General features: G+C 42.8%; 2 protein-coding genes across 12 annotated transcripts in view; one reads left to right on the top strand and one right to left on the bottom strand.

The window, feature by feature from the left end:
• The first annotated feature begins 631 nt into the window (after window positions 1–631).
• On the top strand, window positions 632–5,932 carry LOC118109945 (endoplasmic reticulum-Golgi intermediate compartment protein 2). 2 transcript variants are annotated; one of them, XM_035157434.2, is made up of 14 exons: window positions 632–723; window positions 915–1,071; window positions 1,556–1,664; window positions 1,902–1,948; window positions 2,031–2,098; window positions 2,245–2,285; window positions 2,792–2,893; window positions 3,029–3,121; window positions 3,286–3,341; window positions 3,424–3,522; window positions 3,606–3,703; window positions 3,789–3,951; window positions 4,817–4,896; window positions 4,994–5,932. In XM_035157434.2, the coding sequence occupies exons 2-14, from the start codon at window positions 966–968 to the stop codon at window positions 5,060–5,062; spliced, it is 1,131 nt and encodes a 376-aa protein (XP_035013325.1). In that variant the 5' UTR covers window positions 632–723; window positions 915–965; the 3' UTR covers window positions 5,063–5,932. The 2 variants fall into 2 exon arrangements, with proteins under 2 accessions (XP_035013325.1, XP_035013324.1); XM_035157433.2 differs by having other exon boundaries at window positions 684–1,071.
• Window positions 5,933–6,513: 581 nt separating this feature from the next.
• LOC118109933 (membrane-associated guanylate kinase, WW and PDZ domain-containing protein 2) overlaps window positions 6,514–14,066 on the bottom strand; it is a 74,122-nt gene continuing 66,569 nt past the window's right edge. For 3 of the 10 annotated variants that reach the window (XM_035157405.2, XM_035157406.2, XM_035157410.2), the window contains exons 17-23: window positions 13,438–13,623; window positions 12,634–12,949; window positions 11,719–11,938; window positions 11,232–11,375; window positions 10,562–10,700; window positions 10,146–10,234; window positions 6,514–9,638 (exon numbers count right to left, since the gene is read on the bottom strand). In XM_035157405.2, coding sequence (XP_035013296.1) covers window positions 8,922–9,638; window positions 10,146–10,234; window positions 10,562–10,700; window positions 11,232–11,375; window positions 11,719–11,938; window positions 12,634–12,949; window positions 13,438–13,623 — 1,811 coding nt within the window. In that variant the 3' untranslated portion in view covers window positions 6,514–8,921. Of the gene's footprint in view, window positions 9,644–10,145; window positions 10,257–10,561; window positions 10,701–11,231; window positions 11,376–11,718; window positions 11,939–12,633; window positions 12,950–13,437; window positions 13,624–14,066 lie in introns of all 10 variants that reach the window. The other 7 variants (XM_035157411.2, XM_035157412.2, XM_035157413.2 and 4 more) reach the window with 7 other exon arrangements.

Here is a 14,066-nt window from a genome sequence, read left to right as displayed (position 1 = left end):
AAAGCTAAAAAAAGTACTTGTTAGAATAAAACCATGTAACCTATCTTCATCTTTTGTGAAGATCGGTGAAAGCTAACTGAGGGGCTTTTCCTTAGATGGTGCTGTTGAGCCATTTTTCCACGCCCATTTCAAATTACTCCAGAATACAATTACTTTTTGGGGTTTTGAATTCCCTGCAAACTTTGGTAACAATTTGAGCATGTCTAGGCCCTGAAAAAGCCCCAAAAGGGAAATACAAATCCTTCGAAATACAATAGGGCCTCCCACCGGAGGTGCTCGGGCCCTAATAATATATAATTGATCTCCACACTTGTCTGGGTGCTGAGGTAAAATACAGACGCTTAAATAGCACAGATGTGACTCAGAACTCTGTAATAAGGACAAAAATAACTGGTTGGTTAGGTAAACTCAAATGTTTATTTCTTTATAGCATAATCCTGCCGAGTTACCAAGTTAAACTACAAAAGGAAACTTCCTCCAGAGAACTCTGGAACCTGGAATCTAAAACAAACCATCAAAATTCCGAAATTGCATGAAATCATTGTTATTATGCTCTACAAAGATTTTCTCCTGGTTTCACAAATCACGTTAAAAGCCATGAATTGGTGTTGGCAGTTCGTCTACAACCACCAGAGGGCGCTAAGTCCGGATGGGAGCAGTTTTTCCAGACAACGAGGTCAAACGTCACAGTGACCTCCAACGTCACATGACCGGATACTCCAGGTTCGGTGTTTTCTCCTGATCTCATAGACTGTAAATATAAAGTCAACATGGATAATTAACCCTTTAACAAACAATACAGCCATGTTTCATTTAACCTCCGCCATGTTCTAGCCTGCTAAGCTAGCTGGTGCTAACGGTTAGCTCGGTTGTTGTCATGGTCAAACGTTCAAACTGAACTTTATTGATCTCAGCTCGTCCCGAACAACCAGAGTCTCAGAGGATCGTTGAGCTCAAGCTGCGACATGAGGAGACTCACGAAGAAGAAAACTCTGACTCTGGTCAAAGAGCTGGACGCGTTCCCCAAAGTCCCGGAGAGCTACGTGGAGTCCACAGCCAGCGGCGGGACAGGTACCGACACAACACAGACACTACAGACACACTACAGATACATCACAGAGACACCACAACAGACCACAGACACCACAGCAGGGACACAAAACAGACACTACACTGACCCACCACAACAGACACACTACTGACACACTACACAACCCAGACACACTGCAGACATACTACAGACACAAAGCAGATACACCCCAACAGACACACAACAGATACACCACAACAGACCACGGACACACAACAGGCACACTACACAGACACAACAGACACACAACTCAGACACATGACAAACACACGACAGACAACATAACAACCCACAGACACACAACAGATTCACCACAACAGATGGCAGATACACAGCAGATGACAGACACCACAATAGACAACCAGAAAATAAAACACAACAGACCACAGACGCACAACAGACACAGCTGTAGTGTCCATGGACTGAGTGTAATGTCCCCTGTGTGTGTGTGTGTCCCCTCCGCAGTGTCTCTGATCGCCTTCACCCTCATGGCTGTTCTCGCCATCCTGGAGTTCTTTGTGTACACGAGGACGTGGATGAGATACGAGTACGAGGTGGACAAAGACTACAGCAGGTGAGACACACACTCGTTGTTATTATTGTTATTATTATTATTGTTGTTTTATTTTATTATGAAATTAATATAAAATGATTTGAATGGGTATGGGTGTTTAGTGCAGTACAGTTCACCAGCAGTACAGACGACATCCTGCAAAATGATCCTTGCAGGACTGTTCATCTCTGTTAGATTTAACTTGGTGTTCATGATAAATGGTAAATGGACACTTTTGCATCTGCTCTTCATTTACAGTAAACTCAGGATCAATGTAGACATCACAGTTGCTATGAGATGTCAATGTAAGTACAAACATCTTCGGTTTCATTGTCACTTAGTTTAGAAGAGAAAGTATGATGATGTGTTTTTAATGCTTGTGTTTAGATATTGGTGCAGATGTCCTGGATCTGGCAGAAACCATGGTCGCATCTGATGGTTTAAAATATGAACCAGTGAGTTCGAGCTCCTACATTTACTTCACTCAACAATAAAGACGAGGAGAAAAAGTGTTAAACTCCATTACGACTCTATTTAATAATTTGTATTCAATTCTTAAAGCTTCTTTATACTTGTCTCACAATTTCTTTTTCCTTTCTAGGTAAACTTTGAACTGTCTCCACATCAGAGATTGTGGCACATGTAAGAATCAAACTTGTTGTACCTATAATATCCTGGACACTTCCTTTTATTTACATTCAGCAAGCAGTTGTCTTTTAGTGGCAGATAATCAAGTGTTTGCTGCCTCACTCAATAGAAGTAGAGCCGCAACTAATCATCAATTAATTTGCCAACTATTGTATTGATTACTTGCTTATAGTTTTGTCTATAAAACATAGAAAAATTCTACAAGTTGTTTTTTGAGAAGCTGGAGCCACAGAGTGTTTTGCATCTTATTTAGAAAATTACTGTAATGTTCAATTAATCTGTTAATTATTGATTTATTGTTAATTCATTGTTACAGCTCTTATTAAGTGGCAGCAGTAAATCTAAAGCACACCAAATATATTTGCCACCTATATAAAGTAGTAAAGTCATTGGTACCGTATGGTTTCACCTGATTTGTACTGATTTAGAATTTGAAATGCTGATTCACCATTTGACTTTCCTCTCATTCGAAGTGAGCTCTAACTTTCTGTCTCCGTCAGGACTCTTCTGCACATCCAGGAGCGTCTGAGAGTCGAGCACGCTCTTCAGGACGTCATCTTCAAGGCTGCCTTAAAAGGAGATCCTCCGGCTCCTGATCAAAGGTACAAGCTCCTAAAATATTCTCTTTTCCTTTTTAAAGTTGGAAAATATTATTAAAATGATAAGGAAGTGTTCAACCTCCCTTATAGTTTTAATAAATAATTCCCTCATCATTGTGTTTCTCCTTTTCCCCACAGTGACGACAGCCCCACTTCCCTCACCGCCTGCAGGATACATGGACATATGTATGTTAACAAAGTGGCAGGAAACTTCCACATCACTGTTGGCAAGTAAGTGTCTGTCTGGTGATGAACACGCTCATAATGATGGGTTAATAATCTAGTGGTGATTAGATATGTTGCATTTACTCAGAAGATGAGAATTAAACCTGAACATGTTTTATCGGTGTCATTTGGATCTTTATTCTAAAAATAATATTTCTACTCCTCCACAGGTCCATCCCTCATCCCAGAGGTCACGCTCATCTAGCTGCTCTCGTCAGCCATGACTGTGAGTTTTTTATTTTTAACAAAATGTGCTGTGACACATTAAATGTTGAAGATAACGGTTCTGACTCGTCATTGTGCTGCAGCTTATAACTTCTCTCACCGGATCGACCACCTCTCCTTTGGAGAAGCGATTCCTGGGATAATCAGCCCGCTGGACGGCACAGAGAAAATCTCTGCTGAGCGTACGTCTGTGGCATCAAACACAAATCAATTCTTTTTTTCATTTATGCTTTTTTATTGACGGTGCTGTGATAATTCTCCGTAGCTAACCACATGTTTCAGTACTTCATCACCATCGTGCCAACCAAGCTGAACACGTACCAGATTTCTGCTGAGACGCATCAGTACTCAGTCACAGAGCGGGTAGGTTTGAATTCTGCTCATATTTGTGTATTTGTGTTGTGTACTATCTATCAGTGCGTTAATATGTGTTTGTGTTCCTCTGCAGGAGCGAGCGATAAACCATGCTGCAGGCAGCCATGGAGTCTCAGGGATCTTTATGAAATATGATATCAGTTCTCTGATGGTGAGAGTCACCGAGCAGCACATGCCTTTCTGGCAGTTCCTCGTCAGACTCTGTGGCATCGTTGGAGGAATTTTCTCCACCACAGGTAGATAAACTGTTTTATATGCTATAATGTTTCATCAAGTACCAGATGCATATTTACCAGACTAAACTGGAGCTTTATGATGATTGTGCTTGTACCTTTAGGCAACAGCCACACGTATATGTTTTAGTTTTAAAACACGTCCCTGTTGCTACATTTATATCTGCTGTTGTTATTGCTAGTTTCAGTTTGAGATGTTGTGTTGTAGTATGGACGGGCAGAAACAAATCTAAACAATCGACTGCAGGGAGGAGAATCTGCTTCCTGTTTACATTGGCACACATGCCCAGTGTATGTGAATGGTCATGTGATGTGCGTTTTCAGATGCATTTAGAATGGAAGGGAATTATTATTATTATAATGAAGCTAAAATGCCTGATGGTTTTAGTTTTACAATGCTGCTTAAACACTTTCCCATATTCTGAGCAGCCATTGGCTTGAAATTGATAAATTCATCTACAATATGAAAATCCACTCACAGAAACTTACAGAAAGACAAAGATCCAGCAAAGTGAAAATATAGGAACACACTCACAAACAGTCCCACATGGAGCTAACAAATTACTTTTTATACTTGTGTGAACTGAAAACAGAGGCAGCACATGTAACCATTGTTCCTCATGTGGTGATGGAGTCACTGTAGAAGAAGAGTTCAGTTAATGAGAGCAGACATTCAGTCTTACATAAACAGAGTAAAGCAGCCTGGAAAAAGCCATAAATCCTGCTGCATGTATTATTTATGGATTTCTGTCAGATGCAGGCTCAACATCGTCTTCTATATAAAAACCACAGAGAACTCCAACCTGTTTTCACCTCATCTGAGCTCATGAACGTCAGTGTCTGTGAACTGGGTCTCTGTCTCTCGCAGGTATGCTCCACAGTATGATCGGCTTCCTGGTCGACGTCGTCTGCTGTCGTTTTCAGATGGGAATCTATAAACCTCTGACGGTAAACCAATCAGTGATCCTCGCTTTGAATTGAAACCTGTTGTTAAATTGATGAGGGAAATCTAACTCTCTTGGTGTTTTTCATTATTAATCACCAGGAGGCTCCTCTGAATGAACAAGAAGACAGTGAAAGCTCAGTTCCTCCGGAGGATGTCTCACAACAATGAGACGACAACAACTCAGCTGCAGTCGACTGACGACTCCCCAGCTTCACCTAAACCACTACAACGGCACAGCCTGACTCATGTGGGTTTTTGGGCCGATGCTGAGATTAGGGAGAAAAAAAATGTCGATACTGATTTATCAGCGCTCATTTATATATTGAAGAAGCGCAAATACAAATGTAAAGAACAGGAATTGAGAAAATAAACATAATTTTTAACATAAAATGTGAATACACACATTCTCTGCATCGTTTATCCTGTAAATTTAGTTAAAATATCGGCAAACGCAGATAGCGATAGATCTGTAAAAGGCTCATATTGACCAGCTGATAAACTGATCAGCAGTGAGATGCTGGGAAAATGTTTACAAGTTGTTTTATTTTGAAATATGTGTCTCTTCTGAGAAATGTGTAAATATTTGTATCTTGTTTATTTCTATTGGATGAATGTGAGATTGTTATTGGTACCTCCTCTAATGTAATTTCCACTGGAAGCGTTCACCAGGACCGAACTACAGACATGATTTACATCATTATTACAGACAGTAGCTGGAGTTCAGACACACACAGGAGTTTCTGCTGATTCTGACCTTTTGTCTGGGTTATATTTCCAGCTACACACTTGATTGACAGATGTGGTTTTAGCCTTTTTTTCCCCCATGTTCTTTGGTGACATCAGAAAAATGCAGCGTATCAGCTCCAGTTCAATCAAACAGCTACAGTGAAGAAAGAACACGTTCAGCCCCTTTAAGGACTGTGTGAAAGCCTTGAAGGATTTTGGGTTGTTCCACATTGTGCCTGTGTGTAAATGATTGTTGCAAACATGACTTGTTAAATAAAATCCACTCTGATGTGGTTTCACTGTTAATAATTACCTGTTGTGTATCTGTCTCTGGTATGTTCTCCCCGAGTGCTGCATCATGAATGATTAAATATGAACAAAAAGATTTAGAAAATCACCTTTGCCTAAGTTGACATTCTCAGATTCCCTTTTTTTGTCAAATTCACAGCTTGAACCTCAAACTGAGGCCTTTCCTGTTGTTTGTGTTGGACACTGAAGATATTTGGGTTTAATATCAAAACTCCAACTTTTATTTCCTGGTATTTACATCTGGTCTAGATCTGGAAATACCATTGCACCTTTTGTATCAGAAGGCCCCAGTTTTAGGCGAGCAACAGCGATAAAGTTACTTTATCGCGACTTTAGCGATAAAGTAAATAACATTTTAATATTTAGTTGTTTATCCCTCACCTGCCATCATATCATCAAACATTTGTGATAATGTAAAAATCTGGAAGTGAAAACTCTGATCTCTTGTCTCATATTCAAAGTTTGATCTTGGATATTCACATTTGAGTAGCTGGAAACAGAATTTAATACTTTCCCCATTAATTGATTAATCTATCGACTAATTGTTTCAGTGGTTATGAAGTAAAACAACAACCAGAGAAGAGTATTTTACACCATGTCAAGAGTTTATTTGACAGTATTTCAGAATATCTTTCAGTAAACAAGTTTTTTATTTTTTAGCAAAATGTAATATATCAGTACTGTCGCATTTCATAAAAATAGTTGTTCACGTCTTTGAAACTACAGTATCAATGATACAGTAAACCATATTTGTAGGAATACAGCTGTACAAGGTGAATAGTACACAATTAACACTACACAGTTATACTTGATCTCAATGGGGATTTATGAACGTGCCATCCTTCACGGGTTCAGATAAAGCATTTTTTTTTTTGTTTCTGTTTACAAAATCACTCACAGCAGGCAAGGGGGTGGCTGGATGACATAATCTCTCACCTACATACACTGAACACCTTCCTACAGCCTCATGGCAGGTCCCATGCTAATCGCTCACATGAACCACAGGTGTATTCAACCTGTCAAGTCAGCTCACCAACGTCCAGAGGACTTTTTACCCAGAAGACACTGGGATGACTCTTTTACGCACAAGGTCGTGCTCGAGTTTCCAGATCTTAACGCAAACGGCTCGGATCTGTCGTCATTCAGTCCCATTTTTAACAATGCTTATAATTTGTTTTTTTAAACTTATATTTCCTTCAGTACTCAAAAACGGTGGTGATTGATTTTGAATGAGAGCAAACGAACAATATCAAAATGGAGATAAATGCAGGAGGATGGTGACTTGATCTGTGGTTTAATAGCAGCATGCCTTCGACTCGACAGATGTCTCAATAAATTTATGTTTCACGGAAAAAAATCGCCGCTTCCTGCACGTGTGTGTGTGTGTAGAACAGACAAATAAAGCTGAAATTAACGCACAACAGAAACCATGGTCCACTTAGATAATAACCCTGTCTGGAATACCGTTCACAGCTCGACTCTCCCAGGTTTACTCTCCAAGAAGAGGGTGTAATGCTACAGGCTACATCGTTTCCCCTCTTTCGACACCAGGGGGGGACGAGGGCAATCGTAGACTTTGATTCGCTATAAAGCTGAGAGTGCATCAAGATAACTGTGGATACTGCTCGGTGTTCAGTCCGAAGAAAACAGGCCCCACAACTCAACGGGCTGCTGATATGTGTGTGCGTGGTCACTAACATCTGTTTTGCATTCAGTTCCCAGAAAAAACAAATCCCAACAGCTCTGCATTAGTTTGAGTAAGGCACTCCGCCCCACCTCGTAACCATCGGCCTCCTCCTCCCCGCACCGATGCCCCTCTCCCACAGTGATGTGGTGCACTTAGCACAGTAAAAGGCATAGAAATGGGAAATATAGACGGGACAGTTTTCTGTTGTTTTTTTCTTTTTTCTGTTGAGCATCGAATGAATACAGCACAGCTTCGAATTCTGCACAATGACTGCATGGTTGACTTGTGATCTGGTTGTGTACATAACTCAGAACAGTATAATGAGTTCTTACTAAGCCAACTGTCGTCAGTCACCCAGAAGTTGAATTTAATGAAAAACAAAAAAAAGAAGAGAATATCTTTGTCTCACATGAGAAGCGACTGTTCAGCTCCACAGAGGATGTCCTCCCAATGTTCTACCTCTAGAAGACATGTGAGTCCCTGTGTTACGACATGGTGGTTCACATCCATGCACACGACCACTGCCTCCCTCAGCGGTTTGGTGACTTTCACAGTCTTTGATATGTAGTCATAGACGAGGCCGCGGAAATATTGATCCTAAAATACTGTCCTGTGTTTTTTTTTTCTTTCTTCTAACTACAACACTGCCTTAAAAAACACCGACAGGTTTGTTTTGGAGTTTACCAAATGTACATATTTATCACATCTTTACATTTACAGTATATGATATATTGGTAGGCGTGTGAGATCTTAACATATGTCGGGTTAACCACATGGGTCAGTGCCATGTCCTCCAGGAGTTTCAGTGTCACTTCCTCCATCTGACACATTTGTCGTCTCATTTCTTGCCACTGCACGGAGAAAATGGAGCACGAGTAAACCTCTTGGCTGCACATATGTCTCTCTCCTGCTGACCAACCTTTTTCCATATGAGGTTATGTTGCACGAACCGATGGGAGCCAGATTCCGTCGAGCGGTTAAAGTACGTTAACTCAGACATCGTCTCTCCGTCTGTGATCAGAGCATCAACTCTGGCATCCGAGGGTCTAAAATGTCTTCATACTGAGTCCATCGGGGTTTATACTCTATGTCACAATAGCTGTGAACATTTCTCTGTTTTTTAAGGTGGCGGGTGTAATAATCATCTGGTAAGAACAAAACAAAATATGATTTCAGAAGTAAATGGAGAAGAAAACAGAACAGAAAGAGGGAGCGAGGGAGATTTACAGTTGTTCTCAGATATCTGATGGTGATCTGAATGAGGAGCCAGACAGTGTGATCCAGTTCAAACCAGCTAGATCCTTTCTACCTGCTTACAGTGGAGGTCCAGGACCTCAGGGTGCCAGGCAGTTTATCAGACCCAGGAATGTTCCAGGGCCCGGGGGAGGCAGCTGCACTCCTCGCAGGAGGATCCTCCACAGTTTTCGAGGGGCAGCAGAGCCCACTGTGACCACCGGCCCTCTCCTCTTCTCTGAGGTACAGACCTCTAGACACCGGCCTCTCCTGGAGGTTGACATGCCCATCTCCACTTGCCAGAGAGGCTCCGTTTGAATTCACACTCACATATGCGTCCCAGGGCCAGACAGTGCTCAGGGCCTGTGTGTGCAGGCCCTTTCTCTCGCAGCAGGGGGAGCACGTCTCCTTCGGCCTCTCTCGTCTTTCGACGGACCTCCCCAGGACAGCTTTAGGAGGCAAAGCCCGAGGCTGTCTGTCAACCGGTCCACAGTCCACCTCTCCAGACCCCTGAGGGGTTCCCTGCCCCCTGATGATGCCCCTCTGCTGGGTGGACCTGCCACCTGTAGCCCCTCTAATGGAGCAGTGGTCTGTCAGCTGTGGAGCTTTCTCTGCCATGCACACTGTGGCCTCTAGGGGGAGTTGATGAGGGGAGTCTGGGGCTGGATGGGATGAGAGCAATGGAATCGGGTGGGGCTCGAGGGTCACTTCCTGCAGGGCAGAGTGGGCTGTAGAAAGGGGATCCCAGGGGTTGGTACAGTCTGCTGGGCGGGAACAGAACACAGTCAGCTGCACTGAGATGAAAAAGAGGGATAGGACCAGCATGCACATGCATAGAGAGAGAAAAGAGAGAGGAGAGGAGGAGAAAGAAAGAAAGAAAGATGTACATAATAACACAGTGACACAACACATCCTGATAAACCTGAGAAACCTGCATGCATTACATTACATTACATTACATTTAGCTGCAAACACCTGACCATGTGATTTGTTACACCTACTGCAAACACTATATCTACACATACAGACGTGTGTGACAGGACTTAATTAACATATTTATAATCATGTGACAGACTTATCCTCACTGCCCTCTTCAGAGAAGATGCAATTTCAACTGGAGAGGGTCACTTCCTATAATATTGCTCTTGTACGACAGCACAAACAACACATACACACATACGTCTGCTGTTTATTTCATGCGTACACTCATGCACACATGAATGCATGCCTAGAGTAAATCCACAGAGCACACAGATTAATCAGTATGGAGAGGGAGACGTGCAGTTTTTCACAAACCGTGTCTTTAGAGTGGCCCATTAGGAAGAAATAGGGGGAGCTTAGTGTGTCACCTTTCATGCACATGGAGAGGTTGGGAGGTACCATTCCTGAGGGAAGGCAAGTAAAAGCCTATACCAATCATTAGACTTAAAGCAGAGGGGCTAGAGAGCAGGTTGTTATTCTACTGTTCGATCCATTATTTTTTTCAACATAAAGAAATGATTAAATTCAGATGACAGAATAGAAGAGGAGTAAAAACGCAGAACGATATTAATACATGTTGTTAATATGCTCTTGAGAATATTTAGCATTTGCAAGAAAAAAAGCAGTTCTGGTTAAAAACAGTGATCAGTTCAGGGACTAGCGACAAAGACAGAGAAGAAAGGTTTGGACATTCCGAGACGTCAGTTTGTGTCGGGGGGGGGGGGACTCACCATAATCTGGCACCTGTCCCGTGCCTCTCTTTAACAGCAGCCTGACCCGCCGGCCTCCCGCCTTGATGAGTTCAATGGCTCGGGCGTGAGTCATGTCTCGAGTGCTGTCCCCGTTAATCTCTATGATCTGATCCCCTACCTGAAGGACACACACACAGAGGGCACGGCCGGATTCTGTCAAACTGTGCTCGTCCAACTGTTCAACACAACAACTGGAGCAACTTGAAAATACACTTTTCACAGAAGTTACAGAGGGTGAGCGGAGGGTTACTCTGTCACCTGGTTCACATGCACTTATTCACTTCCTTCTCTAGCATGTAAGTCACAAGGGAGAGAAGGACAGACAGTAAAATAAATATCTGAATTACCACAGGAAAAAGTGAAGCAGAGCAGAGGAACAACAGATGTGTTTTTAAAAGGTAAAAATACTTATTGAGTTTGAATATACTTATTGTTATACTTTTACACCATCGTTAAATCTACTTAAATATAACACGAGGACATGTTGTGTGATTTTATTTTTGTCAGACGTCAAGATTTACAAACTTAGACGCAGTGTCATGTAAGTGACTGGATTATTACACTTCATATCTTCAACCAAACAACAGTAATCATCTCCCAAAGAGCATTTTAACTTTATAATTGTCTGGTCTGATCTTCATCTCCTCACCCTCATCCTTCCATTACGTATGGCAGGACCGTCTTCAGCAAGGCGCAACACAAACAGGTCCATCTTGTACTCTCTGCCTCCGCGGATACTGAAGCCGAAACCTTTCGCACTTTTCTCCAGCTCCACTGTGAAGTAATCGTAGTCCTGCAGAACAAAACGTACAGTGCATGCAACAACACCTAGAGCAAATAGCAATATATGACCATGGAGAAAAGAAAGATCACAGACATGCTCCCCACTGTGTGTATACAGATATGTAGACTTCCTGCTTAAAACAGTGTCAGCTTAAAGGGATAGTTCACCCAAAAATGAAAATTCACTCATAATCTACTCACCACTATGCCGATGGGGTGGGTGGGTGAAGTGTTTTGTGGACTCAAACATTTCACCCACCCCTCCATCTGCATAGTGGCGAGTAGATAATGGGTGAATTTTCAGTTTTCAGTGAACTATCCCTTTAAGCAGACGGTTGTTGGCGAAGCTGTACCTGTGGTCTGAAGTCAGCAGGGAGCCCCAGGGGGAACTGTGCTGCGGCAGGATGTTGTCTAAAGTCCAGCAGACCAGGCGGGTGTCGGTAGTCCAGTGTGGGAGGCTGTCGATAATCGGTAACCGGTGGGTGACGGTAATCTACCGGAGGTTGCCTGTAATCAGTGAACGGAGGATGGCGGAAGTCAGGTTTGACATCCTGTCTGGCTTTTACCTCTGACCTGTGAGGATAAAAACAGAGCTAAATGAGAGGAGAGGTTTGTGCCATGATGGCGACGATGTTTTAAAAAAACACAGGACCTGAATGTCCCACTGAACTCAACCTCACATCCCCGAGATGTCTCGTAGATAAGTACACGCTAACAGTTCAGCTTGCCATGAGAGGGACGAGGGCATAAGGATCGGTGAGTGTCTGCAGGCGACGAGGCTCATCAGGAGGAGGATGGAAATATCACTCTGTGTTTTGAAACTTTTATCAAGGTCCCAATTGTAAAATGGGCTCAAATCCACAGCGCTGGGAGTGCTGCTCTCAGTGTCTTGATCTGACTCAAATGCACTCGCACTTTCAGAGTTTTGACATGGAACTGGGCCTGATCGCTGGGTTCCTGCATTATAGAAGAGATACCTTAAGTAAATTATTCACTGACACTGTAAGAGCTAAGTGGCGTTATGCAACAAAGTTGAAACCAGCCTGAGACTGAGAGTCGGGCGGGGGGGGGAGTCTGGAGTACCAGGTTTTCTTCTAAATATACTGCCACGCAGGGAGAGGACAGCTCACTCTCATCTGTACACACCGTTTGATGTCGGTCACCTTTAAAACCTCCTGCTTCTCTCTCCTTTCACTGAGTCACACAAACTGTTTAGCAAATCTCACAAAAACGTTCCTGCTGGATGCCGACAAGAACATCCCTCTTACCTGCCGTCGTGGAGGTAGAGCTGTGGGGGGAGGCCGGAGGGCTGGCTGACCGGGCTCTGCTGGGATCCAGCTGGTGCGGGCTGGGAGGCTGCGGGTGCAGGAGGGCCCGTCGCTGCTTGACTTGTCTGAGTTAGTGTCTGGCCGGACTGGACAGGTGCTTGACCTGGCTGAGTGGCCGTCTGGCCCGGCTGAGGAGCTGTTTGGCTGGGCTGGATGCTTCCTTGGCTTGGCTGGGCTACAGGGCTGGGCTGGGCCTGAGGGCTGTGTTTCTGGGTCATGGGGCTCTGCTTCTCTGAGCCGGGGCCAGAATGGGAACCTGTGAGGGACAGAGTCAGACAAGAGTTCACCTGGCTGGAAAATATCAACCTCTGAAGGGAGACATGTAGAAAAATTTGAAAGAGATGCTCAGGAATTTTTGTTTTGTCGAAATATATTTGATAAAATGACTGAGTTATCTGCTGAATAAACCTAAATATAAAACACACAATTAGAAAACTTTATAGTTTCTCAATGTCATTAGTCAAGGTTGAAAAAGTTGTTGCTCTGGCTGAAACAGTCAAGTGTCACCTTAATCAAAAAGGTGCAAAAGCTTCACTGTGCTGAACTTTGTGTTCTTTAAAATTCATGAAGAATTGCTTTGGCTTTTTTTTACTTCAGAATATTTCACATAAAGTTTCACCTTGGCCAAACAAAATAAAATACATCCTGTTTACTGACTTCAGTGAGTTTACATCATCGAGTACAAAGACAAACATAAACAAGCAGCCACTAAAAACTCACATTGACAATCCCTCAGACACTTACCCTCCTCTGGAATGATGTGCAGCGTGACCGTTAGCCCAGCATCTTTGATGAGCTTGACGATGTCTGCATGAGGCATGCTGATGATAGACTGTCCGTTCACAGCCAGGATGCGGTCGCCCACCTTCAGCTTCCCGCATCGGTCTGCAGGGCTGCCCTCGATGATACGTCCTATTTTATGAGGCACAGCTGGAGACAGACAGAAACAAGTGGAAGAAAGGATGTGGAAACAGCAGAGTCAGTTTATATAGAGTCAGTTTTAACGCAACACTTTTCTACAGATACAAATATGTTTAATGAAGCACTATCACAGACCTTTAATGTCAAGTTTTATTTGTTATCTTAATATCTTTTATTGCCACTTTTTGCAAGAATAGTTACAGAAAACTGAAAATTCATATCAATATTTTTTGTGTTTGATAGATGTTCCTGTCACGTGTGTATTAAAACCTTCAGTGTGTAATTACTCCAAATTGACTGAAGAGTCCCACAATCTGTTTAAAGACAGCAGCTCTACTTAGTGTAACCACATACAGACATTTAACACAAGTAACACTAACTTTGCTTTGAATTGAGATCAATTTGGGACTAAATAAATACAAGAAAAAAACAGCTCAGACCTCAGCTACTGC

This window comes from Hippoglossus stenolepis, chromosome 5 (assembly GCF_022539355.2).
Source record: "Hippoglossus stenolepis isolate QCI-W04-F060 chromosome 5, HSTE1.2, whole genome shotgun sequence".
NCBI classification, from domain to species: Eukaryota; Metazoa; Chordata; class Actinopteri; order Pleuronectiformes; family Pleuronectidae; genus Hippoglossus; species Hippoglossus stenolepis.
This window is presented reverse-complemented; position numbering and strand designations above follow the sequence as displayed.